Source organism: Strix uralensis, chromosome 6 (genome assembly GCF_047716275.1).
Source record: "Strix uralensis isolate ZFMK-TIS-50842 chromosome 6, bStrUra1, whole genome shotgun sequence".
NCBI lineage: Eukaryota > Metazoa > Chordata > Aves > Strigiformes > Strigidae > Strix > Strix uralensis.
Window position 1 is genome coordinate 688,826 of NC_133977.1, and position 25,172 is coordinate 713,997.

Sequence of the window (25,172 nt, forward strand, 5' to 3'; positions counted from 1 at the left end):
TCTTTGAAAACCTCTGGTCAGAGGTGGCCTTTAGTATGAGCTGTGTGCTTAACCAGAAACTGTATGTGCCTGCTGGCTTCCCCAGTGCTACTACTAGCATAAAAATATCATGTAGCCTGACCTCAGTGAATGTGGTGGGAGATACAGAGCTTTCTCCTTTGTGTCCCTCCTGCTTAGTTACTGCAGGGTGTGATGAGCTAAACCCCATTTTATTATGAAGGTTTTAAGATGCTTTGGGAATTTAAATACTGGGCTAGCCAATTATGTGGCTGTTCAAATTAGCACAGTTGCAGTGTAGCAGGACCTGGCAGTTGGCTTTGTTGAACTTCATGATGTTCACATGGGCTCACTCCTCCGGCCTGCCCAGGTCCCTCTGGATGGCACATCCCTTCCCGCAAGTGAATCAGCGGCACCGCTCAGCTTGGTGCCATCCACAAACCTGCTGAGGGTGCACTCAGTCCCACTATGTCATTAATGAAGGTACTGAACAGTACCAGTCCCAGTAGGGACCCCTGAGGGATGCCACTTGTTACTGATCTTGGTTTGGACACTGAGGACCCAGCCTCAGCCAAACTAGACAGTGTGAACAAACCTGCAAGAAGTATTTTCAAATACTCAAGTCAGATTGTCCTAAAATAGAGTGGATGGACTGTTGAGTTGGAGTCCATGGTACCTGTGGTACATCCCACTCTGTATGGAGTGGTCGGAGCTGGGATGTGTCGTGTGGGACTTGAATGTTGGGAGGACATTTAGATTCAAAGCTTGGAAATAGCCATAAATTAAAACAATGCTTGTATGCTGCTTGGAGAAGGGTGAGAGGGTCTGTCATTGGCAATATCATTTATAAAATGGTTTGCTGTGTAATTTTCCCCTTTTGGAGAAACGCTGTTGCTGACTCAGGCGATGTCAGAGTGAGGTTTGCCTGCACAAAGCTGTCTCTGTTTTTGTACGTGTTTTCCAGTTACATCCTGCACTCTTTGTAAAGCACACAACTTTAAGAATTTTTTTACCCTAGTAGTGTAAAAGCCCTAGTAGAACAACCTCTCTCCATGTTTGAAGGCATCTGATGGAGTGGTCCTGCGGGATGTTTGGTTACTGTGAAACAGTCTTAGGGCTGTTTTTTCTTTATAGAGTGGTTTCTAATTTGCATTTTCTAATGAAAAACTGCCTAAAAATCCATTTGTATCCCTGAACTGTTTGGGAGGAAGAGTCAAAAAAGTTGGGATAAAGCTCTGAAATAATTTCATTTTCCAATGTTGTGTCTTTTCAAAACAAAGTAAAAAGCATTAAAACAAAAGGATTTTGGTGGAGATAGTTTTGTAATCTCTGTTAATCGATCCTTAAATTCTGAAGTAGTTTGAATTTGGAATCCGCAGGCTTTCCTGGGATGGAGGAAGCATCTCCCACAGATCATTAGTGTTTTAGCAAAAATCACAGCAAGGTATGGTGTGCTTCTGCGTGGTAAGAGCATGGCACTTGGAGGCCAGCCAAAGGGCAGCCTGCTTTACGGAAAACTCTACAGACTAGCTGCAAACTCACATGGCCCAGGGATGCCCGTGCTGTGGCTGCTACTTTGTGCCACGTTTCCATGCAAAGCCTGTTCTGAGAGCCTGGGCTTACTGCATACTTCTCCAGGATGGAGAAGGGACAGCAGAGAAGGGACAGAGCAGTCCTTTTGGCCTGCACGAGGATCTTAAGCTGCATGTTACCGGGGAAACAGCATCTCTTTCTGCACCTTCATATGTATTTACATCGAAGTAGATGCAAAGGGATGGTTGAAGGGGCATCCTTGTCTTCAGTTTTAGATAGCATTTAGTGGTGCAACTGTTTTATTAGCGTCTCTTCTTTCCCCAGCTCTTACTGTCAGGTAAAGCGTATGCGGCCTTTGCTCAGCAATACCAGAAGGGCTGAGCCCTGGGATTCCTTCCGCCTCTCTTCCTCCATCTCCATCCGAGGAAAGGTCCAGCTGCAGCTCTTCCTACTGGCTGCATTCTTGCCTTGTCCATGGATTAAGGCAGAGGTTCCTGCAAGTGCCTGTTTCACCAAGTCACATAGTGAATGTGGTCCGGTTGCCTGTCCTTCCCCATTTCAGTTGGAAGAAATAATTTCAGATGATACCGTCTGTCTGCATCTCTCCCATGTCCTGTTTTTCCCAGTGGAGGGAGGGAAAATGGCTTTAGATGCTAAATCTGGATCGAGGGACAAGGAAAACTCAGTGCTTCTAACAACAAACCAACGAATCTGTGAAATGTATTATCCAGAGAAGGTGGGGGGGAAGGTGGGGCTCTGCACGTAACACATTGTAGTGTCTGCTGTAATCCCTGAGGAACAGAAAACAACTCCACAACTCGTTCTAGGTATCATCTCACACATCCCTCTGTGCGTGGCTGGTCTGCTGCCAGTGCTGCAGTGGCACCTGACAGTGACATATTTGCCTGTCTGACTCGAAGTCTCGCCCTCTGTGCTTGTGCAGTTCCTCTGAGCATCATTAAATAATTATTTTTTCCCTCTCTTCCCTACTGTTGTCTGCCCTCTCTCCTTCCCCCAGCACCCCATCAGGACACTGCTTTGACCTTGAGGGAAATGCAGTATAAAATGAGGTTCTCTGCTGTGTATTTTGAGGAAGAATACCTGTGGTTAAAACACAGCTATGGTGAACATACAAGTGTGTTCATAAATATGAATAAACAGCGATTACGTCTAAACCTCCTTTGTGCGCAACTTGCAGGAGCTACAAAATTTTCTGTGTAGGGTGGCTTCAACTATATAAAACTGCTAAACAGTAAAATCTGTATTTTGGGTAAAACAGAAGTCTTTTGTCTGCAGTCCCATTAAAGGAGCTCTTCAGAAACTAAGGGCTGAAGTGGAGAATTCAGGTGGGAAGAAATCTGCCTGTTGTTAAACCTAGGGAAGAGGATTGGTAACTGGTTTGCAGGGTCACCACTAAATCTGTGCGTTGGGAATGCAATGACAGGTAACACTGAGCAGAGCTGGCTCCTCTAAGGAGCTGAACGAGCATGTATGAAGTGATAGGTACCAAATGTCAGGTACCAAAACAAATACAAGAGAGGTTATAGGAAGCAGTGGCTGGAAATGGAAAACTTCCCTAGAGAATACCCGTTTAATTGTCTGCTAGCTAATATACAGTTGAAAGACAAGAAAATGAAGGTGAATTAATGTTTTCTTGCGTTTTGCAGAAATTACAAGCACGGGGTAAAGTCAAATAGTATTACACTTTCAGATCTAGATCTTTTACTATGTAATACTGCAGAAGGTATCAAACTGCTGATTTTTCAAACTTTTCAAAGAACAATGTAGTCAAAGGTAATCTTATTATCAGGAATAGAAAGGATATTTTGGTGAAAATCTCTTTAAAATACAAGCCTGCAAGGTGCTGTCAGAAAGCGTAGGGATGTTTCAGTATTCTGTCTCCTTTAGTAAGCCCTAAGGAGAGAATTTACCCATTGGCAAACATGAATCACTTCTGGTCACAGCATAAATCTCATTCCAGATATTTGTTGCTGTTTAAGCTTTTGTAGAAATTGTGTTCTATCCTTCCCACTGCTCTCTATTGAAACTGCAGTATCCACACAAACATTTCTTACGCATGTATCTTTCTTTGTTGTTAAAATATAAATTTCTGTTCTGTCGAAGGGGAGTTGCCAACTGTCCAGACTGTGCTGTGCTGTGTGGACTTCCTGGACTCTACTTCAGTGGGTCTGCCTTGGTGGTGTCCATGGTTTTGTACGAACCTTAAAAATACCTGCTGCAGGAGGTAAAGACAGCTCAGAGCTACACCTCCACGTGCCCCCAGTACCTTGTTTTCAGGTTGCGATGGCAAACCTGTGAGTCATTGCCTTCAGATGCCTGCTTGAAGGAACTCTGTTGCCAAGGTGACTTTTCAAATACTGTTTTTGCAAGGACACGTCTTTTCTGGCAAGGGAGCCACAGATCTGTGCGCTTTCCTCGCTGCACGTAAGCTGAGGGTGGGCTCAAAAGGGAATGGATCTGTCCACGTCGTGCTGGCCAGCCGGGAAGGCGGGTCGTGTCCTGTCGGGGCAGCTGGGAAGCTCTAGCACTCTCTACTTCTAGTGCTCTTGCCTTACAGAAAACAAACTGGAAAGCAAAACCCTGCTACCCTGCATGCTCAGCATGTGCTGAGGCTGGAGTCAAGGGCTGATCTGCGCTGAGCTCGTGTGCTCTGCTGGTGGCACTGATCTTTGCTGAAAGCAGCAGCAGGCAAGGGTAGGGATGAAAAATCTTCTGCAGCGCTTTCCCACACCATGCCACACAAGTGTTTTGTTTTTACAGCAAGTATCTTTCCTAAAGGATAGCCCCCCTATAGGGGCGTTCAAAGTAGGTGCATCAACGAAAACTATCTGAATTTTTTTTTTGGATGTTGCACATAATCACAAAATTGTTAAGGTTGGGAGGAGCCTGCTCAAGCAGGGTCAGATACAGCGGGTTGTCCAGGACTGTGTCTAGTCAGGTTTTGAATATCTCCGTGGATGCAGACCTGGAGGCTCTATAACTTCTTTGGGCAACCTGTTCCAGTGTTTGACTACCCTCACAGTTAAAAAAACATTAAAATTATCCCCAAACCAAGTGTTTCAATGCGTGCCTATTGCCTCTTTTCTTGTCACTGGGCACCTCTGCGAATAGTCTGGCTCCCTCTTCTCCTTCCTTCCCATCAGGTATTTATGCACATTAATAAGATTTCCCCTGAGCCACTGCTTTTCCAGCTCTCTCAGCCTCTCCTCAAGTGAAAGATGCTCTAGTCCCTTAATCATCTTAGTGGTGTTTAGCTGGATTCATTCCAGTAAGTCCATATTTTTCTTGCACTGGGGAGCCCAGAAGCGGACCCATCGCCCCAGCTGTGGCCTCCCCAGCGCTGAGCAGCAGAGAAGGATCACCTCCCTTGGCCAGCTGACAACACTCCTCCTAAAGCACCCCAGGACACCATTTGCTGTCTTTGCCGCAAGGGCACATTGCTGGCTCATGTTCAACTTGGTGGCCACCAGGACCCCGAGGGCCTTTTCTGCAGAGCTGCTCTCCAGCGGGTCAGCTGCTCTTTGTTCACATCTGGAAGCATATGACACAGGAGAGAGGAGATAGGTGGAGAAGAGGAAGATAGCGATGGAGGGGAGCTACAGCACTGAGCTGGTGGGAAGGTCCATCGGTGGGTGCGCACACCCTCCACAGCCCTTCAGGACGTGGTCGACTCTAACCCACTTGGTTTGGTTTTGACCTTTCTCGCTAATTGCTCAGGAATCTTTTAACTAACAGCATTATGATTCCACATCCAGCTCAGTGGAGGGATTCCAAGTACCTTGCAGCAGTGTGCAGTCTGCCCTTGCTGTCAGTGCTTATAAATGGGAACACAGCCCCTTGTATCTTTGCTGTTGCCCTTTTACACTTTTACATGTGATATAATGCTCAGGGTGTTCTCCACTACTTCTTCCTATAGCTGACCTCCTTGTCTCTGTAGTCTTTTCATGTCAGAGGTATGATACATGTGTCAGTCATGCTTGCATAAGGAAAGCGCCCCCAACACACAATTTGGAAAGTGATGTGGCTATTTAATTTTGGGTTTGTTTGGCTCCAAGCATGGCATTTGAGACTGGCTGCTAGTGACACCTGAGGACCTGAACTCTCAGGTCTCTAGGGATTTTTTTGGAAACCTATCTCTGCAGAGAGCAAGTGCCAGCCTTCTTGCTGAAGGGAGCAGAATTTTATTTTTCTGTTGTATTGGAAGAAATGTCAAATGGTTCAAAACTTGAGTAAGAGATAGGTCAGAAGCGTCTGTGGCAGAGATGAGAAGAGGATAGTGATGAGTCTGCTTTCAGTCCTAGCTTATACCACAGCTGATCTGGGCTGCAAATGTATGGGCTGCTGTGGAGTGCTTCATACCCCAAGCTTATGTGCTACTTCCCAGAAATAGCGTGAGTGTTGGATGAAAGGAGGAGGAGGAAGAGCGGCTTGCTAGGCTTCCACGGGCAAGGGAAGGAATTGGCAGTGGAACAGAGACACTGCAGATCCTGTCAGACCAGGTCTCGTTCCCAGCAGGAGTGGGGAAGCAGATATAGTGGGCGTACTCCCAAGGCGGGTTGTGTGCTGCTTGTTTGCAAAACTTTTACTAGGGCTGGGTGCCACAACTTTGGGAAGGCTGATGTCTTTGAGAAGTGAGGGCTGTCCGTGCTTCCAGGGGAGCCTTCCCCCTGAGAGTCAGGTCTTGAGGGCTTTGCATAGCACCATCGTCCCCTGTATCTGAATTACAACAGAGGAAGCTGCTTTACCGTATGGTAATGCTCAGTGCCAACGTACAAGCACACCAGCTTTCTAACCTGAGAGCTGGCAGAGATGCGCTTGTTCTTGTTTCTTAAGGAATATCTTGAGCAGATCAGACTTGTTTCCCTTCGGCAAGGGAGGGAAATGTATGGTGGCATTATGGGTGTGGGCTCCCCTGGTGCTGCCTGAAGCAGCATTTGGCCTCAGCTCCACCATCTTGCACTTCTTGGAGACTTGACTCTTGGGCTTCTACATGGACGATGAAAGCAAAGAAAGCCTCTGCTCTGAGGTGGCTGGGGCTGTGAAGTTGCCCTCAGAAGCCGGCGGGTGGGGTTTCTCTGCTAGCAGTAGCACAGCAGGAGGTTGGAGATGGTCAGATTTCTTGGCTGGGTGTGGAAAAAACAAGGCTCTGCTGCAGACCTACAACTCCTTGGATCAGCTGGATTGTAAGACGGCTTTGCCATTCATTCCGCCTCACACACACACACGGCAAATTCTCATCTTCCATGGCTGTTTCCTATGTAATTTGCTGCGATCAGAGAAGGGTATGCAGGCAGGACAAGATGGCTCATCATGAAACCTGAAAGATGTCTCATGAACTGAGCTGTTGGGAATGTCTCCAGTGTGCACCGATGCCCGAGCCTCTTGTTTCTTTGGATTGGGTGACCTTTTGTAAGGCAGAAGCTGCAGCAGCACTTGCTGGGAGCTGCTGGGCCTAAAATTCACTGTGATCACAGGTATTTAAACTGTTTATGGGGCTGAACAGAAAGCAAATATATGCCAGAGGAAGCAAAGAAAAAGTAACTGTTTTGGACATGCCATTCCTTGACAAATAAGAAAATCCTACTTGTGCTGTGAACTTCTGGATACTTTTGGAGGTCATCTTGCTTTTTTGTTGGAAGAAACGTACACACACTTGTTGCATGTACATTGTGGTTTTTGAAGTATTACAGCTCAGAGAGTACCGAGAACTGTTTTTTCCTGGGTGGAGAAAGAGACATGAAGGGAAGTAAGTAGAAAGTAATCCAGCATCTTTTCTCACAAAGACGTGTTGAATCCAGGCAGCAAGCTGACCTGTCTGGTGGGTGAGCATACACAACTGGGGATGCTTCTTCTAGCAAATGATGTGGAGCTCCTGCACTGGTGCAGTAGCATCCTCAGCAGTGGCACCTTTTGCCAAACGGTGTTTTTCTCTGACCAGGGAAGCAGTTGAGAAAGAGGTGAGGAGCTGTTTCATTCACTGCTTCCGTGCTCAGTGGAAGAACAGCAAGAGGGTACCTCCAAGTCTGCTGAGCACGGAGGTTGGTTTGGCTGTTGCTCACTGTAATCATCCAAGACTCCTAGAGAACAGACAGCCAAATGTGCAGGCAGCAGGAATAAAGGATGGTGAGTGGTAGCACCTATGTTATTCAGGCAAAACTGTGTCTGCAATGTAATAAGGACAAATGATTTTAAAAAAGTAAAACTATTTAAAAAGGGGGTACTTTCTGCATGCAGAGTTTCAAGAGCTCTAGTAGATGTCAAATGGTTACCGTTGATCGCCTTGGCTTTGCTTAAAGCCAGGCTTTCTGAGTTCAATACTTGGTTCACTTTGCCTGCTGTAAGCAAGTCCTCCTCTTCCTGTGGGTGCCAGCAAACACTTCTACAGCTGCTTTGTCTCCTGTGGGTCCTGGCTGCATCTCATAATGCTTTCCTGGTAAGGAAGAGGAGAAGCAGCATGGCCTGTCTGGTAGCAGACAGTGGCACTGTCTGTCTGGTATCCTGTGTTTCATTCTCCCTCTTCAGTCTCACCGCCTACCCAGTGACTCAGCAGGACATGCTGATAGTAAATACACGATTTCTTTCAATTTTTTATGAGAAACTTTCCAAAACCAGCAAAATGTATGTGAAAAAAACCATTTCAGTGTCCTGGACTAGTGATGGGTCTGACCTAATTTGCTGCTCTCCAGGGTGATCGCAGAAGGATGGAGGTAATAGAGGAGAGGCACTAATGGAAATTCATGAACAAAATAAAGCAGAGGCCACATGATTGTCCTGCTGTCCCCCAGTGCTACTTCTGTGGATGTTCCCCCCCTAAGAAGGCTGCATGCTACAGAAGTCATGGTGGGGTGGCCCCACCATGTTGGTACTCTGTATGTGTTTTATGGGGAGGATAACTCCTGAAATAAGCTGACTTTTTTCCAAGAGCAAAGAGCTCCAGGGAGGAGCCTGCGACCTGGCAGATGAGGTGAGCTCCTTGTGGCAGCTATAGCTTCTCCTGTGGGAGGCCAACGGTGGTTTCTGGGATCTCTCGGGGCCATGAACTGGCAATGCCAAGCACCTGGCTCACACAAGGCATTTTGCAGACCTCGTGGCATGGTTGGTTCAGAAATCTAGGTTCCCCAAGACAGATTACCTCTTTCTGCCTTTCTGGTGCAGGGTCTGGAGCACATGTCGTACAAGGAGCAGCTGAGGGAACTGGGGTTGTTTAGTCTGGAGAAGAGGAGGCTGAGGGGAGACCTCATCGCCCTCTACAACTACCTGAAAGGAGGTTGCAGAAAGCTGGGGATGAGCCTCTTTAACGAAGTAATAAGTGATAGGACAAGAGGGAATGGCCTCAAGTTGCTCCAGGGAAGGTCTAGACTAGATATTAGGAAGTATTTCTTTGCAGAAGGGGTTGTTGGGTGTTGGAATGGGCTGCCCAGGGAGGTGGTGGAGTCCCCATCCCTGGAGGTGTTCAAGAGTCGGGTTGACATAGCACTTAGGGATATGGTGTAGTTGGGAACTGTCAGTGCTAGGTTAACGGTTGGACTAGATGATCTTCAAGGTTCCTTCCAACCTAGATGATTCTGTGATTCTGTGATTCTGTGCCTTGGTTATGAAAATCACCTTCCAGCTGCAGAGTGACTTTAAGGACAGTGACCCACTGGGCCACCTTGAGCATCCTCCATGTGCCTATCTGAGACTGTTAACCTCTGTGCTGGGGAGGGCTGCTGAGAGGGTGCATGTGGGAAGAGCAAAGATTTCTGAAGTGTGAAAAAGGCCTCAGGCAGAGGAGGAGGAGGAGGTACTTCTACCTGTGGCAGGGGATGAGCGTGCCTGCAGCACTTAAGACATCACTTAGGAGGACAGACATTGTGTCTGGAGTTGCCTTTCGTATACTACTGTGCAGATTATGACTTCTCGGTCACCTCCTGAGGGGAACTGCTCCTGCTTCAGACAGCATGTCACTTGTGTGCTTATGCGGCTAACTAGAGATGAGGCTTGGCTCTTCTGCGGGGGGAGGTGTCGTGCCCTTGCTGTAGCTCCTCAGAGCCCGGGGATGTTTACCAGGCTGGACAGAGGCATGACCTTGGTGCGAGGACATGAGTCGCACTGCTCCTCCGGGTCTCCGATGGGAAGCTGGGCTTGGAAGTAGGCTCTGCTTTAAATAACCAGGGGATCTGGGAGGGTTGAGAATGCAAATCCCACTTTAAATAGGATGCATTCCTCATCAGGGGCAGGAAGAAAGCTTGCGGCCTGGTGTAACGATTAAGGGTGAACAAAAATAATGTAGCTTGTTTTGGAACATGAAAAGCAATTGCTGTATCCGTGGTGGAACCTGCCCTGTCCCAGCAGGGGCTGTCATCTCTTCCAACACCGGTTCCCGAGCCTGCTCAGGGTGGCAGGGCTTGGGCTGGGTAAAACCCGAACACTCCCCCCGCCCATGGTCTCTGTGCACCCTGTGCAGGTTCCCAAGCTGTCTCCGGGGTCTCCTCTAAGAGCAAGGGGGCAAAGACCTTGGATATCAACCCCCTGCTTCTGTCCTTGCCACCGCCAAGCCTCGGTCCCACTAGTGACCCAGACTCCCCAGAGACTGCGTGTTGGTGCTTTACTGGGAGGAGGAGCAGAGCTGGAGGTCGTGTGGTTGGGAGATGAGCTGTTGGGTGGGGTGAGGGCAGCGAGCCACCGGGCTGGCTCCTGTGGAGCACCGGCTCTGCTGGAGGACATCTTGGCTGACTTTCTGCCTGGCCTCTGTTGTCCCTCAACTTTCTTCCTGAAGGAGAAAGAGTGCCTTCAGTGGTTCTGGACTGGCATCTGTTAGGTCACACCACTGCACCCTTGTCGTGTTTGCCCCACGAGGCTGCCGTTGCCATTTCCCACGCCCTTTCAGTGGAAAAGGGTATCAGACACTTTACAAGTGACACTGTGTAATTTAAAAAAAGAAACAAACCACAAAAAAACCCACCCCAAAACACACCCAATCTTCTGCTTTTGGATGTACTCTGAATTTCTTTAGTGAACTCATCCTACAGCTGTAGGCATATACTCATTTTTGCTGCTGTTATACAACCGAGGCTAAAATTAACACATCTGTTGTTATTTAACTTCAATTTATACAGTACCCTGTTTTGCCAAAATATTATGTTTCGAGCAGCAACAGCTTTACTGTTATGTATCATCAGAGTTCTGGGAATAATGCTTAATACTACATGCTATTTTTTAATAGTTCATACCAAAGCAGGGACTTGATGCTTCACTGCAGCCTGGCATGGTGGGGAGCAGATGCCCGGTGCTGAAGGCCCCCCCTTTGTTCGTGTGGCACCGCACAGGCACAGGTTTATTTGATATTTCTGCTCATGGCCAAGTCCTTGAAGTAATGTGGTTTCCTGGAACTGTGAAGCCTGTGTTTTCACCCTCTCGGTTGTGGAGTCAAATTTAAATAGTGGGATCTCAGGGAAGCCTGTAGTGTTATGGCTTTAACCCACTCCAGCTTCTTTCTGAGAAAGGATAAAGTGGGGACTTTTAAGGTAGGATATATGTATTTTTAGTCTAAGGAGTCCTTTATGAAAAGCAGACATATAGATACATATATATATTGATGTCTTCTTTAGTTTAAGGAGTCCTTTACCCAAAAAACTCAACCCTTTTGAAATGAAGGAAGCCATCCTGAAAAAATATCTGCTTGTTTGCCTTGAAAGCAGGATCCTGAGAACTGCCAGCAGTAGTATCAAACGCTTGATGTAGGAGGCAAAAAGCTACCGTTTTTTTTTTTAAATCTGTTTATATTTGAGATGTTTTGTGCTGCGCAGATCAGAGGGAAGAAAACACGCATCCTCGCTAAAAGGAATAATTGTTAAGTTTACAGTCTGTAAATTGCCCTGAGCTAATGTAAGTGGGTTTTGCTCACCTTTCTTCCATGCACAAGGTTTCAAAGGCGAGAGTTGTTAAATTACATGTGGAATGGGCCGGAGGGCGGGACCAAAACCCTTCTGATTTCACAGAAAAATAATTAAACTGGAGCTGTGGCCTGCCTTTGATCTTGGAGGTGCTTGCAAGCTAAATAAAAATAAAAGACTACCTTGGGGACAGTCTGTGTCATTAATTAACTAGCTAAATTCTGCCTCTGCTGTTCTCCAGTGGATTTCCAGCGGCTTTGGCACTCGGCATCGCCACTGGAAGTTGCCAAACACAACTTGGCACCTTCCAGCAGCAAAACAACCTCCTGAGGGGCGGGGAGGGATACGTAAAATGGAGGTGTCCTGGGAGCAGGCTGTGAAAAAGGGCAGCAACCGGCCGCTGCTGGCGATGGGTGAAGGAGGGACCCGGCTCCTCTCCCTGCACCCCTCCGGGGAGCTGCAGCGGCCGGCTTGAGTGCCGGCCGCCAGCCCCAGCCTGCAGCGAGGTTGGGCTGCTGCCAAGAAAGCAGCTTTTGTGTTTCCTTAAATATTCCACTGCTGTTTGGGTGGGGGGAAAGTCTGAATTGATGCTATTACTAGAATTGGCCAGCTGGCTGAAATTTTTTTTTTTTTTTAATTTTCATTAACAAATCCTGCCGGGCGCTGTTTTCCCAGTGAAGCGATGAGCGGGTTTTTAGACAAGGGGGCAAATCTCCCTGGCACTGCTGATGCTGAAATCCAAGCAGGCTGGGCGGCCAGAAAGGCAGGGCAGAGGTGTCTCGTGCAGGCAGCCCTTCAGAGATCATCGGGGCATGATTTCGGTTTTGGCCTCTTGTGATTCATCCTTTTTTTTGCCTGAAACTGCAGAAATGTGGGGTGACTGGGGATGAGGATAGCTGGGAGTTGGCTACTGGAACATGCAATTAGTTGTTTTAGCGTCTGCTTTGATACCACAGCAAATGGATTAAGGAAATTTGCCCTTAATATTATTAGATGTTTGTCTCTGCTATTGCTTGGCCCCGTGTCCCGGCAGGGTTGTCCTGCCAGCCTCCACCTAGCAGGGTGCCTGGGCATCGGTGCTTTATGCAGGAGATGGAAAAATGGATAGCAGCATCAGTCACATACAAACTCTCCAAGACACCCCTGAGCTTTGTAAATAAGGGATGGCTTCTAGGCGTGGTTTTACCTCTCGCTTCCTAGGTGTATTGACTACAGTAACATATTTTTCCGGGACACGAGGCAGTGAAAGCTACAGCTTTGTTCTCTGTGTCCTCTAGAAACTCAGAACATGGTGGTGGTTGTTGACTTTATGGAAACCCTCCCCACCAGCCCCAGCAGGCTTGTTCTCATCTTAAGGCATTGAAATTACTAAATTATGACCCTGCTTTTGTTTAAGTCATCCTGAAAGATTCACAGCTTCAGAGAAGTTGTCCACAGTGAGTTGTTTTCAGAATTGCATTGCATTCCTTTCTCCTGTTTCTTTTGGGGAGAAAAAGGGCATTTTTTTCTTTTCCAGACTTAAGAATAACCTAAGGTGAGAGGAGTGGTCTTTGGGGAGCTTGTTCCTCCATTGGCATTCCTGTAGCAGGATTCCCAGCACACTTAAGGAGAAAAGATGGCTAAAGTCAATTTTGCTTTAAACACCAGAGATAAGATAAAATTTTACAGTGTCTGCAGTGGATCCGCAGTAAAAATATTTGTGACGTTACTTTACTTGGTATTGGATATCAGTGATCGACAGCAGGTTTCCAAATACTGAATTGGGTATATAGCCTTTTTTACAAGCTGTTAGTAATTGGCTGCTCCTTAGGGCTGCCATGGGTCTGGGTGTTTCGGACCCTTTTCAGTCCTTCCCTGCCTGCCACGTGCTGTCTGGGCAGGCGATGAGGCTGTTGGGCAGGTGGATGCCAATAGCCGTGTCAGGTTGCCATTCCCCTTCCTACCCTTGCACATGTGTGCAGCCCGTGTTTTCTTTCTTCTTAGCTTTATTGGCCTGCATATTTTCAGATTAAAACTCGGGTTTTGCTCCTGGTTCTGGAACCTGTAGGTCCTCCCATCATTTGCAGCTAGTCTTCAGAAGCAAATCCCAGCTCCCAGGCCAGGTTCATGCAGGACACGAGGCAAGGGTCTCTCAAAAAGCTTTTCTCAAAGAGCTACCTGGACTGAGAAAACAGGGCCTATGGTGCTGATGATCTGATCTAAAATCTGAAACTTGCCCGTTTCTTATTTCTTAACCAACAGTGTGCCAGGTTTGATTTGTTTGGCTAAAAGTTGAGGTGCAGTGTAGCCCCCAACGTGCTTGCAGCCTGCCCAACCTATCAGCAAGTTCAAAAGCATCAAGGGTTGAACAAAATATTACAGATTCTGCTATCCTTGGGAAGGTGTCCCGCACTGAATCTGTGTGCAGGTTCCACCTCATGTCTCTCTTCTCCTCTAGGTTTAGAAGAAAAAACGGTTCTTTCCAAAAAAGAAAAAATGAAGCTGAGGAAAGAAAGGTGGCTACAGAGTAAGTACTTCTCTGAAACGGCAGTTCCATGGGCATCACAGAGCGTGGCTCCGCTGGATCTCTCTGTACACGGGGTGTGGGTGGCAGCGTTGGCAGTGCCGGGGGAGGCTGAATGCTTCTCAGAAACCTTCACGTCTGCTCCTCAGCACATGGGGTAAAAGTCCCAGGTATTGTTTCGCAGTGTTCAGCACCGAGATTGAGTCATTGCCCCAAACCTACTTTTGATCCTCCTCCATGTGTATGTAAGTGACTACATAAAACCTTTATTCACCCAGATAGGACACTGCCCATATAGGCTTAGCATGTTTCTTTATCTTTTAAAGCTCTGGTACAGATATGACTGGCTGTATAGCGGAGCTCCTCCTCTCTGAGGAGCTGTGGGGATGGTAGGACAGCCTGGAGCTGATCCCCACCGAGCCACCAGCTAATCCCAAGCCTCTGTGGTGAAAGCCTGCAGTGGGCCTTCCTGCCCTTCAGTGAGGAAGCTCTCTGGATGCTGCTGGTTGCGTTACTGCTCTTTCCCACACGCCCCAGGTCAGTGAACCCTCTTACCAGACAGGCTGGCCTTTCTTGAGGTTGTGAAATCTGAGCTAAACAAAACCAGCCCATGGCAGAAATGCTTCTGTTTCCTGTGGAAAGTGTCTGGATTTTTGCATCAAGTATCTCAGCACAGTGAGAGACGATGCTGTGCTACCCGCTGTAGCAGAGGGATTCCTCTTGCCACCTGGAGCTGTTCTTGGGACAGGCTTTTCCCTTAACACCTTCTTGCCCAACAGAGTTGCTGACAGACTGTGTTTGGGGCTGAGGGATGTGGCTTTCTGCCACACCATATGCTCTGGCTCACTCTGCTCCTGAGCTCTGAGCTCAGGTCCATCAACCTGTGATTTCACCAGTTGCAGTGCAGGTGTCTCTCTTCTCTTACATAAAAAGCTGATAATTTAACGCTGTGAGCACGAAGGAAACCTGCTCCCTATCACCAACCAACAACTTCCAAGTGCCTTTGACATCTGCAACCCTTGGTGTCCCTGCTGGGCACGAAGCATAGATGGTTGTGCTAGTCCTAACATCTGGCCTCCTGCTGCAATTTCAGTGCTCCTAAATGTCTGTCCTTGTCTGATACTATTGTAGGAACAGGGGAGGGGACTGCTGGAGCACAGCTGGAGCACAGCTGAGCTTTCCCTCCCCTGATACCAGGACTGGTACCAGGTGCCATGGAGGAAGGCATGTCCTCAGCAGCATTTTATGACGGAATCCACAGTAAAAGGGATACATGGGACTCGTGTCTTCTGCAAGAAACAGAGGGCACAGTCCCGCAGTTAGGTAACAGCACTGCTCCCATAGGCAAGGTCAGCTGCTTTGGAAAAGCCCAGGAGCAGGACCCCTACACACCCTTAACCCTGCCCTCCTGCATATATGCCTTTGTAGCACCAGTCTTTCTCAAGATCACATATGTTATTTTGGCCCTGCCGTGGCCTCTTTCCTCCTCTCTTGGCTCTGAAATTACTAAGCTGAGGGAATACAAATGAAATGCAGAGGCTTTGCTTTGAGGAGAACACCAAGACAGAAAACTTCAGGCCAGATTATCTGTCTTAGAAGATACTAGGTATTAGAAGTGCTTTACAGATACAGAAGTACCTAAATTGCTGGCTCTCTGGACTCCCCCGCTAAACTTGTGGCCACTTGGCAAATACCAGCAGTCCCTAGCAAATGCCTTGCTAAGGGTAGCAAGTACCCAGGGATTTCTGTAAGAAAAGTCAGCAAGTGTTAGTACCAGGTGTGCAGCTTGTTACTGGGAAAAATGGATTAGCTGGAAAGAGCCTATATAAACATCAATAAAGAAACTGATTTTATTATTATTACTAGCTGATGGAGCGAGATGAACTGGTATTTCCAGAGATGGAGATTTTTAAATGAAACTTGGCATTCTAACATTGTGACCTTAAAGAGCTGCAGTCAACTGAAACACATTGATTTTTATCTGATGCAGATAACTCTGCTAATTCTTCATGGGTTTTGCCCCTCAGAAGAGAACCCAACTTGGAGTGATGAAGTTGTTATCATTACATCTCTGTTTTTCTAAACCTTTCCAAGAGTTTGTTGTTTCTTCTTGTCCCAGGGCTGCTTTTGTGACACTGGATGCCAAGACCCTGGGAACTAAAGTTCAGCCCAGCAGTGCAAACGCAAAACTTGGAGATTTCTTCCATTCCAATAAATCATCTCAGGAGAGACTAGAGAGGGAAAAAAATTATGTAATGCTTCAGACATTAGAAGTATGCACATTTGAAAATACATATACTGCATGGCTCCTCAGACAAACAAGACTTCACAGGAAAAGAATTTGGGATGTTTGCGCAGAATCAGGTGTCTGAAAATTTTGAGCACATACTGTTTATGAAAGCACTGAAAGTAGTCAGCTTCATAAAGCCAGACCAAAAAAAGAAGTGATGCAGAACAGAAAGCTGTGTTCTTGGCAGGGATTGCTGTGAGGAGAAGCGTTTACAATCCAGATTTGTCACAAACATCCATGTACAGCATGATTGCAGTTCATGAAAAACTGTTGCTCTTCGACTCAGCTGAGTTGGGGAGTGAACAAGACAAAGATATTAAAGGAGCCAGCGGCTAGCCAGTGAATTTGAGTTCTGCTTTCTTGAATGTGGGCAGCGGGATTAGACACAGGATTGCTGGTGGCATCTTGCCTGCGGTCCGTAGAGTGGGAATGGCTGCTTTCGTGTTCCCACCAAAAATACTTGCACCAATTTAGTCCTGCTCTGTGGTTGTGCTGCATTGGAAGCTGTTGGCCTCCCTGTGTCGCCAGCTTGGCCCCACTGCAGCACTGCACTCTCTCCTGTCCAGACAAGGAGTTCCTAGCTCAGCGCTGAGGCTCATCCTTGTGCTACGCTCATTGTCCGAGGCAATAAGCAGAACCTGCTCTTCCGCCGTGGCCTTCGCTGGGTGCACGTGGAGGAGGTGGAGTCCTTCACCACGTACCCTGAAGCACTGGTACCCCTCATGGGTGTCAAGGCAACACAGTGGGTTTCCAGGCCTGGCGATCACCTAACAGAAGGAGAAGGAGCTCATGGATCCCGCTGAGCTGTAGCCATCTCTGGTGGCATCACCAAGGCACTTCTGGAACAGGTTGGGGCATCTTGGAGCTCGGCTGGAGGCTTACAGCAGTGCTGGGCTTCTGTGGGCTATCCTGGAGGAGAACGTGTTCTGCTGGGGCTCGCCCTGGAGGCTGCTGGCTCTGTAAGGCTTGGGCAGCTGTGGGACCTATTTCTACACCAGGGAGCCTCAAGGACTGCAGCAGAAGCCTGCAGCTTTCAATGCCCACCTCCCATGGCTGGGAAGGGAGACTGCCCTAACCTTTGTAGAGCCTCATGTGCCCACAGCCTTGCTCAGAGCTGCTGCAGGGACACTGGTAAACGTGGTCTCCAGGAAGACCCAGCTGCCTCTGTGTCTGCCACTTGGTGCAGTGCTTTTCTAACAACCCAGTTTATCCAGCGTCTGACTGCTTGAGCTCCACCATGAGTCATGAAGGTGAGACCTTGGCTTCCTCCAAACTCAGTAAACAACTGAAATGAAGTCCCATCTTTTCTGCCTGTGCTAGTCCATTGTTTTGTCCCAACAGCAAAGCAGAGACAGGGCTGTGACTGTTTAATGCCACATGTGGAGCTGCCTGGTTTGTCCCTTCCCCTCTTGTTTCTCTCTCCTAATTCCATGCAAGGTCAGTGTGGTTTTTTCCACCCCAGGACTCCTGTGCCATGTTGCTCTGAGCAATGAACAGTGCAAGGGCTGGAAACAATTCAAAGAAAATCAGTCTGGGGATTTCACTTCTCATTGCAAATGTCAGTAGAGATGTATATAGTTATAAGCAAACACAGCAAGGGAGGGAACTACCCAGATGCATTAGATACATTATTTTCAGTCATTTCCTGGTTTAAATCACTTCTGGCCTGTTGTTCCTGTAGATGGTGAAGCAGCCTATGAATTTCCTAGCTCAGGGGTTATCTCTTACAAACGCTTCCCTTTCCCCCAGTAACGTCTTGTTTCTGATTCAGAAATAGAAAGCGTGAAGCTAGCCAAGCAGAAACAAAAAGCCGAGGCAAAGCGGAAAGCAACACCTGTGGTGGGAGACATGCAGCCATTGATGGAAGCCCTACCTGAGCTCTCCGACCTGACCACAGGTGGCAGGGGCAGGAAGCCACCCAAGAGGTACGTGACATTTAGGGATGGGCTGCGTCTTTCCCTTCTTCCTGCACGATGAAGTGCCTTGCAGCTCAACTTGTAGTTACAGGCAATGCAAGCTCAGTAACGATGGTCAGGAGAACAGGACCTCATTCTCAACTCCATTGCACCCCTTTCCATGCTTCGCTCACCACGAGAAAAAAGCTTAAATGTGTCTTCTGAATCCACAGCTAAGAGGGGAGCTGTATTGCTCAGATGAGGCTTGGCATGAGACAGGCTGGGAGCAACCAGATGGCCTGGGAGTTGCAGGAGTGACACACAAGTGTCCAGAGTGTAACGCTGCGGAGCTCACCTGAGAGTCTGCACTTGAGGTGTGATTTTTATGATGAAAATAGTCCTCAACATAACTATCAGCAGATGATGTTTGACTCAATGAGAGAAATTCATTCTCTTCTAGCAGGTTATATCTGCAGCATTCAAAGGGGACAAATTCTTGTATTGCAAGTGGCAAAGACTGGGATGGTGGCTTGTCCAAATTCGCACAGCTCTGATGTGGCAGAGGGGAGTGGGTCTGGAGAGCCAGGGTCCGGAGCACAGTGCTGCCTGCTAGGATTTTTGACTGCCTTCCCAAATGAGCTATGTTGCAGCCTGCCATTCTGTTCTTCCAGACCTCCAGGCTTTCTCCTGAGGCAGTTCAAGCCCTTTGAGCAGAGCTTTATGCTCTGGCCAAACTCTTTGTTCACCCTGTTGGCTTGGAACGTGACTTTGGACAAGAGCAGAAAGATGGTGTTTCCGTTCCCTGAAATAGAAGGGCTATTTCTGATCCTCTGACACCCATGTGTCAACCATCCCAGCCAGCCGTAGGGTGGGTTCTGGTTGCCCTTATGTTTTCTCCTTTTTAACGCAGTGCTCTGCCTGACTATCCGGTCAGCATTGCAGCTGCTTTTGCATCCCCCAGTGCAGAATGAAAATGCTCTGTGTGCTGCACAAACACTTGTCCCTCCTCTCCAGTTGTTCAGTAAAGGTTGGAACTAGAAGCTTGTTTTGGCCATACTAAGAAAGCATTTGGATTAGAGAACGGCCAAGAAGCTGGCTGTCTGGCAAAACACCCTCTTTTTTGGTTGCAGATCAAGGCTGGAGATACCATAAACCCTCTTGTGACTTGCTGGATGCCCCAGAAATAAACTCTGACCCAGGTGGGACACCCATCTACAGAGCATGGCTGAGTTGGCAGTTCCCTGTGCTTCCGGAAAGCCATTCCTCAGACAAACAGCAGCTATGAACCTTGCATCTAGGCATGGGAAAATATTTCCTTCCTTAACTTGGCTTCTAATTCTTAGAATAGCAATTTTTTTCCTTTTTTTTTCTTTATGCAGCCATTCAGTCAGCCTACCCTCTCTTTCAGTGGGAATGAACAGCAAAAGTACACGCAGAGTTTCAAGTCTTGCAGAGCACCGAGGGTTGGTTGGATGGAGTTCTGGGCCAGGGCTTAGCCTGAGCCTGAATAGATGGCTTTGCCCTCTTTCTGTGATGATGTGCTGCAACCACATGCGGCATCCGACTCCGGGTTGTGTTCAGGAGTCATTCCCCTCGTCATTTTCCCCCAGCCCCCTTGGTGGCTGAGCTCCTGCTATCCAGGAGAGCGGCTTGCAGAAAGTACATGTAGTGGAGGGAGGACAGGTAGGGTCCTTCCTTTGGGAATTGCTTTCCCAGGTGGCTGCATAATCTAGTACAAATAGACGGTGTCGCTGCAGCCTGCAATTCTCGACCAGCTGAAATGATAGAGTAGAGCTGGAATAGGCTCAGAGACGGCTGACAAGGGTGACAGTGGAGGATCTGGCACAGCTTCTGCACAAGAAGTGACTAAGTGAGCTGGGGAGTCCTCAGCCTGGACAGGAGATAGAGGCAAAGAGGTGTGGGAATGTAATAGGCTATAAAATCAAGTGTGACGTGGTTAGGAAGCAGTTCATCTTCTTTTCCAGTATGAGAAATAAAGGACATCAAACATAGCTAGCGAGTAGGCAGTTCAGTGCAAGCAGGAGGCTCACTGCTCTTCACAGCTCCTCGCCGCAGGATGTCATCGCTGAGGGAAGCCTGTGGGTCTAGGTGAGACCTGACAGATCCAATGGGGAGAGCTCCTTGGAGGGTTACTGCATGTCTATAAACTGCAGCTGGCATGAGGTCTCTGAGCTGCAGATACTGGAGAGGATGTGGCTATATATGCTTGTCTGGGTCTTATCCCTCTCTGGCCATCTGCTGCCGGCTGCTTCAAGGCAGAACACGGGCCAAAATGGTCCTTCCAGCTGCTGCAATCGCTCTTCTCTTCTGCAGAGAGCGTGTGGCACACGTGGAAGTGTTTGGTGGTCTTGCATGAATCTCTAGCCTGACATCCTCAGAGAAGCGCTGTCAGCTCCCTCTGTCTCCAAACCCAGACCTCCTGGGGGAGCGTGGCAGCCCTTCCCTCCTTCTGGAAGCCTGAGCTTATCCTCTGGCTCTGTTTTTACTTCGACTGCAAGGCTCTGGTGTCTAGAAAGCCCAGTAGGGCTGTGGCACAGCAGGGTAGAGAAGCCCAGCCCTGGCTGAGAATTTCAGGATTGGCTGGTACCATCTGCAGTTGGCAGAGCGGAGGTGGGAGCTTGGCATCAACTGATGTCACCCAGATTGCCTGTGACATGCCAACCAAAAAGCAGTCCCTCTTGGTACTGTCATGGAGAGCGCTGGCTTGTGGCTTCCTGGACTTCATGAGGATGTATGTGCGTAAGTGTTCGAAATAATCAGAGGAGGCTTTTATAGGATTTGAATCATTACATAAATGAAGGGTAATACTCTAGTGATTTGTCAGCATTATTAATAAAAGATTAGATTCTCCAGGAATTTGATCTCCTGCTGGGTAAGAGAGCATTACAGTGAGGTTTTTATTCTGTTTTATAATGAATGAAGGCAATGAAGTGTAATGAAACAGGGCTACTAACATGATCCAAGTGAGCAGGTAGCGTGCTGGTGAGTTGGTGGGGGAAATCCAGGCAGCAGCCTCTTGAACCTGCCAGACCAGTGGGGCAGAGCTGTTGAGTGGAACTGAAAATCCTTCAGAAGCACCAAGGCCTGTAAAATAGCGGTGTGGCTGGAAGCAAAAGGGGGCTTGCACAGCCTGAGCAGCGCCGTGCCCTTGTGGTGTGTGCTGCAGAGGAAGCTGCCCTGAGAGGCACAGCCCCTGGGGCACCCGCTCTCATAGGGCCCAGCAAGTACTGGAGGAAGGCTTTCCTTTAAACACCGTCACCCTCTGCAGAGCCACTCATCTTTGAAGGGACTGCCATGGTGACTTGGTGGGCACGCTTGGCAAGCCCCTGCTCTGGTGACTAGGGGTTGCCATCCAACTTGAGAAGGGATTTCTCTGTGCTTCTGTGAGCGGTCCAGGAAAACTGGGACAAGAAATTGTTCCTGTGCCAAGCAGTTAACGGACACGAAGAGAGCAGAGATGCTTCCTGCTCTTTCTGTGTCCTGCAGTACCAGTGGACACAGCAGTGTGACGAGAGCTGCTCGAACCCCTGTAGCTGTTTGTTTGCTCTTTCTGATGGCCATTCCTCGTGAGCTCTCCGGCCTGTTGTGTAATGCCAGCAGTGCCGGGGTGACCTCGAGGGTTACAGGACCAGCGTGCAGGCATTGCTCTGCCAGGCTCTGTGCTGCAAAGGCTCCTTGACATACATCCACGCTGTTTGGGTTTGTCCGGGTTGGCAGGGAGCTTTGATGCTGGGGCACACTGTGCTGGGCAGAGGGTAAATCAGATGTGATCAGGGCAGTGGTGAGAGCAGCCCTCAGCAGCTTGGGTCCACCAAGATCCCCCCTGAGGAAGAACAAAATGGGCCAGGATGGGCAGAGGGAGAGATGAGGAAGAGGAGCAGGAGCTGATCGAGCAGAGAGGGATGATGAAAGTGAGTGGGGTGAAGGAATATGGGGCAAGGGAGGAGAAGGAAAGGAAGAATGGGAAAAAATGGGAATAAAAGGATGGAGAGTAGCAAGTCAGAGAGGGAAATAGGAAGAGGAGATCACTCTAACACTGCCAACAAGAGACCAGATCCTGCTGTCTTGAAGAGAAAGTGAGGGACTGTCATGTTTCCTAACCTTGAGAAAGCTGAAGGGTCAGATTAGGCGGGGGAAGCCCTGGCCCCCAGCACCCACCAGTAAGGAAAGATTCCTCCTCGAGCCCTGCTCCAGCAGAGGGGTGGGAGGCAGACCCTCTTCCCCCCTTGGGCTGTGTGCTGGGGCTCAGCCCCAGGGTGAATCGGAGGAGAGCTGCTCTGCAGAGGCAAACCCTCTTCCCCACTTGCTTCTCCTGTTTACTTCTGTATCTGTGTGATCCTGAAGAACGGAAGTTTTTTCTCCTTTCCTTAAAGTCCAGTTCTCCCCTTGTGCACTTCAAGTCCCAAAAGCAGCCACTGCCCTTCCTCCACGTCCCTTGCTTGGGCTCCGTGCTTGGCTTTGTGGTAAATCTCTGCCGCTGCTTGGCATCAGGCACCACATTCTTCCAGCATCCTGTGCACGATGGGATTACATCTCTGGTCGCCCAGGACTTTGCCCAGGAATAAGAAATGGGTGCAGAGTGAAGATCTATGCTTGCCACTGTGCCTCAGCTGCATGTGGTGCACCGTCCTGCGTTCCCATGAGTCATCTTCTTGCAGCTTCATGGGTTCTCAAAAACTGTGTTTGGTGGCAAAAGCTGAAGCTCTGTTGTTGTGCTTTCTCTTTAGCTAATCTGTTTGCAGCTGCCTTAAACTGGCAAGCCTTTGGCAAAGACATGTGTCCACAGGGAAAAAGGCATATTGCCATTCTTTATCTTAAAATATAAGTGACACCTTCTGCCCCAGGGGTCCCGCTGCAGGATCTGAAGCAGGGCTGGCAGTTCCCTCGTCTTGCTGAGTAACTTGTTGGCACTGTCTGTAGCTGCTGTCTGCCGATGCTGGAGTGCTGCAGCGTTAGCAAGGAACATGAGATGTGCAGAGGTGTCAATGCCCGGTGGTGAGGGGAAGTTCAGGGGGATCTTTTCTCTGAGCAACAGTATCGGTTTGACCTGGAGGTTAGTGATAAGCTGAAAGTGATCTGGGCATGGACAGCTAATGACCAGTTCTAGAACTAAGTGATCTGATTTTTCTTTAGTGCATTTGCCTCCTACCCATTCAGACCTGACTCCTAAGCTGTTGTCAGAATGTGGCAGAAGAATTCTGTCTGGCTATGGAAATAATTACCTTTCAGGACAATTTCCGCACAGGACAATTACCTATACTTTCTCGGAAAGCAGATACAGAATCCCTGGACTCTTTCCATCTTCACAGCAATTGCTAAATTAACGGTCCTCTATAAGCTCGGTCACTTGTTTTGTTTCTTCTCTCCACAGCCATGTAAAAGCAAAGGCAGAACCAACAGACTTCTGTCTGATGAAACAAGCTCAGAAACGCCGACTCTTGTAAGTACCCAGCTATCAGTGTCCAGTCCCTGGTGAGCATCACAGAATGGTTGAGACCGGGAAGGACTTCTGGAGGCCAGCTGGTCCAAGCCCTCTGCTCAGGCAGGGTCACCTAGAACTGGTTGCCCAGGACCATGTCCACACAGCTTTTGAATATCTCCAGGAATGGAGACCACACAACCTCTCCAGGCAACCGGTTCTGGTGTTTCAGTCTTGCACGCCTAGAAGAGGTGGCAGCTTTGATTTGCCCCTTTACACAGCGCAGGATGTTTGTGGGTGTCCTTGTGTCTTAGTCGCTATGAGACTCGGTCAGTTCTAAATGGATTCAGTCTGCTTCTGCTTCTGTCTCTTGTAAAATCTGAGTGAAGAGAGCACAGGAACAGCACTTGCTGCTTTAAGAGTTCACTTTCTCTGTCTCATTGTAAAGAAAGTGATGGATTGGGCCTCCTGCATATGGTCTGTGGGGTTTCAGGACAAGGCCACACCAACTGTCATCTTGTTCCTCCTGGCCGCAGTGGTCATTTCTGGGTGTACCAAGTGAGTATGTCTGTACTGTGTCCCTCTGCAGCACTGGTTATCCAGATTGGTTATCAACCAGGTGGTGCGTCCCTTGTCTCGGCTTGCTGAGTTGGAGCTGCAACATCAAGCTGTGGCTGAGTTTCTTATGACACCAGGCCCACGTAGCTCTAGCTGATACCATTCAGGAAGGCCTCCTGCAGTTGCAGGAACCCTGCGCAGTATCAGGAGCTACAGCTGCTCTGTTAAAACACCTCTGGGATGCTAACTTACATGCCATACGTCCCTTACGAGGACAGCTGTCCATTGGCATCTGCCAAGCCTTTTCTTGTAAAATGAAGCACTAAATGCTTTTGAGTAATTCCTCGACTCGGTCTGGCAACTCCTTATTCTCTCTGTATTGGATATTTTATACTGCCGCCAGGCATCAAGAACTGCATTTGCCCTCAGCACAGCTCTTCTGGGGCTAGGCACTGTGATCTGGCAGTGTTTCCTTTCTGTGATCCCCATTTCCAGGATTTCTCTCAGTTCTGAGCCGTTTAACTTCAAACTGAGGCTGAGAACAGTCAGTCTGCAGATCCCAGCACTGCTCTCCAGTACACTCTGAATACCTTTCCCTGTCTGAAACTGGCCAGTGTCAATGCTGGAATGCCTTTTTTGCTCAGTTCTGCTTTTCTGGATGAGTCCCTCCTTGGCTCATTGCAGAAGCCCACAGGTCACGGCCTTGGGTGCCACGGGTGTCTCATTGTGATGGAACTCATGGGTGAGGAACACTGCTTGAGGAGGGACTTGTATACAGATCTAAGTCCAAACAGGCAGCTCCTCCACAGTCCTGGGTATCAGCAAGCCAATGATCCCGTGTGCCCCCCTCCTCTCCTCTGCACAAAACTGGGCAGAGATGCACTGAGTAGCGACATGTATCCTACCATGCTGGTTTGGGAAGCCTGTGTTTCTTGAGAGGGAAAGAGTTTGGAGAAGGGTCTTGAGGTTTATTTTCCAGAATGTTAGTTGGGACTGGAGGTTCCCTAAGCCTCACCTTAGTGCCCCAACTGCCACAACCCGAGCTTCAGGCTTGGCTTCT

At 48.6% G+C, this 25,172-nt stretch overlaps 1 protein-coding gene across 2 annotated transcripts in view; it reads left to right on the forward strand.

Annotated features, from left to right (window-relative positions):
- Window positions 1-25,172, forward strand: part of SLX9 (SLX9 ribosome biogenesis factor) — a 59,864-nt gene that overhangs the window by 33,258 nt on the left and 1,434 nt on the right. For both annotated transcript variants that reach the window (XM_074872386.1, XM_074872387.1), the window contains exons 3-5: window positions 13,864-13,932; window positions 17,991-18,144; window positions 23,507-23,575. In XM_074872386.1, coding sequence (XP_074728487.1) covers window positions 13,864-13,932; window positions 17,991-18,144; window positions 23,507-23,575 — 292 coding nt within the window. The remainder of the gene's footprint in view (window positions 1-13,863; window positions 13,933-17,990; window positions 18,145-23,506; window positions 23,576-25,172) is intronic.